Source organism: Python bivittatus, unplaced genomic scaffold (assembly GCF_059951505.1).
Source record: "Python bivittatus isolate LINGU-HERP-01145 unplaced genomic scaffold, Pbiv_v1 ctg000480_np1212, whole genome shotgun sequence".
NCBI classification, from domain to species: Eukaryota; Metazoa; Chordata; class Lepidosauria; order Squamata; family Pythonidae; genus Python; species Python bivittatus.
In genome coordinates this window covers 76,751,221-76,756,320 of record NW_028277075.1, presented here as the reverse complement: position 1 = coordinate 76,756,320, position 5,100 = coordinate 76,751,221, and the positions used below count along the sequence as shown (strand labels likewise).

The following is a 5,100-nucleotide window of genomic DNA, read 5'->3' as shown; positions in this document are numbered from 1 at the left end:
GCAGAAGAAGTACAGCCAAACAGCCTGCCAAATTGAAGCCTCCTTACATTTTGCATGCAATGGGTGGTGATCCACAGGATTCCTGTTGTGCCTAGAGGAGGCTGATCACTTGCAACAGGTTAGTTAATGCCTTTTCTGAATACAGTCCTGGGTCTTTAATTTTGATTGGGATTAAGTTTACACCTAAGCTTCAAGCAGCCTTTTTGAACATTGTTGGGTGACAGTTCCCATCATGGGTGAATCATGTTATCCCATCGTCCATGCTGCCTTGGGATAATATAAGTTATAATCCAAAAACAGTGGGGTCCCAAGCTTAGGAAAACAATTCTAAAACAAAGTTCACTTTATGGCTTAACACAATGGAGTAGAGTTGAACTGGGGTTCTTCTAAGGGATAATAATTAATACTCTTAATGTGTTAACTACAGAAAAGAAGTATTTCAATCAGATAATTTTGGCTGCCTCAGTACTGGATTTTTCATACTTTTACATGCAATCCTAGGCATAATTGTTCAGAAGTAAGCCCTGCTGAGTACACTATGGTTTACTCCAAAATAAGCAAATACATAGTTGTACCCCTTTTATAGATATATAAATACAGAGTGCTTCCTTTTATCACAATGCATCCTAAGCTACAGTTATGTGAATATTGCAAATCCTACTGATAAAGATCAATAGGATTTACATCTGAAAATAGAGAAAATACAGGCGATGGGAACATCCATGTGCAATATTCCATTATTACTTTTAAACCTGTGAGACAATACCTCTGTCTAAGAAGTGCCTTTTGCCTTTTCTGCATCACCCTTCAGAGTTTGACTACCAGCGCCTATAAAACTAAGTATTTTGGGGGTGTAAATGTGAATTGGGCTCCCCATTTCTGATCAGAAAAAAAGTAATAAAACATCTCTCCTTAGAAATTTGGAAAGCAGTTGCAACAGTGCAGAAGATTTAACAAATCGTTTACCCAGCTTCTTGAAAAACAAGTGGGATTTTCCACTTTTCTCTCCTTCCCAATGTTCAGAGCATTTCCATCAAGGAGGTCCCAAGCTGTTTTCCACCTCTTGAGAAAGACTAGAGGGTGTCACATTGAGGATGGCTTCTGCCACCGGCAATTCTGTCCCTGTAATAGCTTAATTGACTCCTGTTATACCTAGCCAGATGGTAAGAGTCTCCTTCTAAGTGCCTGTTGCTGCTTCTTTATGAGCTTGTTAAAATAACATTCCTGCTCCTTTTCTGTGGCTCTTGCTTGTGGAGTGACTGCAACCCCAGGTGATGCCATGGAGCTCTCCACCCCCACCCCAACTTCCTGGCACCTTTCCTAGCAACTGGCCTGTTACTGCATTGCTAAGAAGAGGGAAAGGTTTTACCACCAAAGGTCGGAAGTGCACAGTCTCTGCCGCTGCCTTGCTCTCTCCTCAGTGGCTACACTCCAGAGCACTCTCTGATGAGATGGCTGTCAGGGAAGAATTCAAGCTATAGACAGAACAGCTGCCTCTAGAGATTTCCAAGTAAGTTAAAATTAAGCTTCCTGGTTTCAGAAGAAAGTGGGAAAGGATGAATTGGGGGAAAGGGCTATTTATGGAAAGAAGCACATGGGATGATTAAGAAAAATGTGTGCAAAGGAGATCTACACACTGCTGCTCACTAGTTTTTTGTTTGCATTGGCCGCACTTATTTTCCTTCGCCCATAGGCTACTGATGTCGCATTCCAAAAGACCACATGTAGCCTTTGGACCATAGCAAAGTGCATGTCCATGTCCTAATACAAAGAATAACAATTTAAACTCTAAGGGTTCAGCAATCTATCTGGATGTTCTCCACAACTTTCCCAAGTACCTGTGTGACTCAAAGGAAAGTATCACTTGGCCATAGTTGGGCATGTGAAAGGAGATTTAAGAAACCATGGAGTTCACAGAAAGAGCAATGGGAGATATTTTATCTTACTCATTTCCTTAACTGGAAAAGCCTCTTGGAGATAAAACTTGTTTTGATTTGTTTTATAGCGTGTTTGGATTTCAAGGCCATACAGAATCAAATTGGCAATTTGGGCAGCCTATATTTAACATCATGCTTTGCTTCAAAATTAAAAATAACGGTTCCTTCAACTGTGTAAAACCAGGGATTGGACAGTAGGCACCTTTGAAATTCCAAGAATGTCACAGTGGTTATCATGGAGGCAGGTCTTGTTCATTCACAAGAAAGTTGCCAAGGTGGCCTATCAGAAACCATCCATTTACCAAAAATGGATGAGGATATTGATCCTCCCATTTTTAATTTCTAAAAGAACCTGTGCAGTACTTGTGTGGTGCCCTAAAGCATTATTTAAAATAAAGTTGATAACTTGAGACTAAGTGCTTTGTTTTACAACATGTCACTGTCCAATTTATACTGAAAAGCATCTAGAAAAATAAAAACCAGACGGGAATCTGTCAGACGCAAGAGAGGTGTCCTTGGCACCAGATTGCTTACCGCTTACATAAAAGTATCTATTTTTAAATCACCATCCCCACATTTTGTTGTGCTTCTCTTAGTTGAGGAAGATATAGAACAGTTGAATGCTTCCAAACCCATCCTTTTAAAAACATCACATTTGGACCAGATCTGTTATGCAGTTCCTCTGGCAAGAATTATATATGTTTGGTTGACAATACATTAGTGGGATTATTTTTGAGCAGGTATACGAAGGACTGCATTGTAAGAGACTTGTAGGATTTTTGATACATATTGATTTCTGAAATGTGGAGTTGCAATTATTTACTTCTCTGTTGTGGTTAAAACGTACCCTTAACATTTATGCGGTACTCTTTGTAATATTTGTTTTACACAGTTTACCTAAAGTCATGGATGTTTTACACCAATTAGTAGATTATTAGGGTATTCACATTATTGAGAGCAGCTATTTTATTTTTATAGATTTTATATCGCTGTGTAATTTATCATAACGTGTATTACAATTAATAGCAAAGAAATACAACTAATAGCCGAGCAACTAATAGCTAAGAAATACAATTAATAGCTAAGAAAGACAAATGCTAATTTGACAGATTTCTCCTGGTTTTATTAAACAGTAATTCAGACTATTTTCTTATTTCCTGGAGGAAGTTATTTCAGAAGCCCAGAGGATGGAGAATTCTTCATCAGATGCACAAATGGACAACAAATTGAAGGAGTTTCCTATATCCTTATTCTCCCAGTCCCTATCAGCTTTCATCATTCTGGCCAATATTTTCATTATAATTGGGATCCTCTTCAACCACAAGCTCCATGGTACCATCAACTGGTTCTTCCTGAGCCTGCTCATTGCTGACCTCTTGGCTGGGGGAGCCCTTCCCTATGTTCCTGAGATGTCATTTGATAATGATCTGGGCTACTACCATTGCTTCTTCCGTTATGTGACGCCCAATTTCCTTTTCCTCTCTTTTTTAGCCAATCTGCTGGTGATGCACTATGCCAAATATACATGTGTCATCCAACCACTGCATTACCACCAGTCCTGGGTTCATCGCTGGTCTGGTCTTTACATATGCTTAGCATGGGTGGCTCCCTTGATTTTTGCCTCCATGCCATTGGCTTGGTATCAACGGGACTCCAATATGAACTGCTCTGCTAAACTTGTCTTCCCCTGGCCTTACCTCTGTGTAGAAACCTATGTGTTCATCATCCCAATCATCTTTGCAATAGCTGTAATGGGTATCCGAATGCTCTGCATCGCCCGAAAGCAGCTTAAAAACATTAAAAAGCTGATTAATTCAGTGAATCAAAGCCAGACCCCATCAGAATTGGAGCAACAACTGGAACTGAGGCATGCAAAGAGCATCGCCAGTGTATCTGCCATCTTCCTGGTCTGCTGGGTGCCATATATTGTTTGTTTGCATATGTCACTGTTTTTAGAAATAAAGGGTAGCATCACCCTTGCTATTGTCATCTGTATAGGCACTGCCAGTGCTGCTGCAGTACCCATCATCCTCAGTCTTGGCAACCATCAATATACCCAATTTTGGAGTGACATGACCATGAAAGCCTATCGGGCCTGCTGCCGAAGATAGGAGTGCAAAGCCAACCAGCTGTGTGGCAATCTTTGCAGCACAAAGGCACATACAAAATCCAAGGTGATACTTTCCAGTGGGGAGTCATCAAATCCCCTCCCGCCCATTCGGCAGCACAAATGTGTCAATCGTCTCCCTTCAGCTTGGAATGGAATTGGAATGTTTGCTTCCAGTCATGCCCCCCCACCCCCCATCCAGCTCAGAATTCTGCTGTTGGTTGGGGATCTAATATGCCATGCCATTCAAAAGTTCAGCTAAATCTAAACTGGGTGAAGAAAGAAAAAGGATGTTCCCCTTTCTCTTCTCTGGCAGTGCTGGAACTGAGAGCACAAAGGAGGTTGGGCTGCCTTGAAATCACACGTTTACTTTGATTTGCCAGCACTTCATGAGAAGTTGAAAAAGAACCAGCAGAGTTCTGAATAGATCCTCCCACACAGCTCTACTGCTGTTTCCCCCCACCCCATCCTTATTTCTTAATTCCTGCCTTCTAGGTCTGCTGCCTATACTGACTCCCCTTTTGCCATTCTCCCCATATGGAAGGAAGTTCCTGGTTCTCCATTGTAACAATCTCAGAACAGAAGACAGCAAATGAACTTCAGTAGCCTTAGCTACAGCTGTTCTACAATCCTTGCTCCTTAAATTCCTTGCATTGCATGTGAAGGATAGTGAGGTGACAAGCCATTGGGACATTTGAATATACAGTAGACTGGGTTCACAATGAACCATGGGTTCTTTAATATGGTTCACTGAATATGTCAAAACATATTCTGCTCAACTTGCATAAGCAGACTAAGCCAAAACCAAATATTGACTGTATTCTGAAATCAAATCTGTACAATGTAAGAACAATTATCTCTGTTGTAGAGATTTAGATTCATGCAGCATGAAGGCATGATTGATAGATAGATAGATAGATAGATAGATAGATAGATAGATAGATAGATAGATAGATAGATAGATCTTCCACTTCTGTTGATCTTGACCTTAGCTGGTCCCTCACAACAACCCTGTGAGATAGGCTGGGTCCAATTATTCCCATTTTACAGATGAGG

At 40.7% G+C, this 5,100-nt stretch overlaps 1 protein-coding gene across 1 annotated transcript; it reads left to right on the top strand.

The window, feature by feature from the left end:
- Positions 1-1,041: 1,041 nt before the first annotated feature.
- On the top strand, positions 1,042-4,180 carry GPBAR1 (G protein-coupled bile acid receptor 1). The gene is made up of 2 exons (XM_007433940.4): positions 1,042-1,510; positions 3,101-4,180. Exon 2 carries the CDS (start codon positions 3,125-3,127, stop codon positions 4,046-4,048), a length of 924 nt encoding a protein of 307 aa, XP_007434002.1. The 5' UTR covers positions 1,042-1,510; positions 3,101-3,124; the 3' UTR covers positions 4,049-4,180.
- Positions 4,181-5,100: the final 920 nt, after the last annotated feature.

What these genes read in the sequence shown, in the direction of transcription:
- GPBAR1 (XM_007433940.4), top strand. Translation starts at nt 3,125, where the DNA reads ATGGAGAATTCTTCATCAGATGCACAAATGGACAACAAATTGAAGGAG.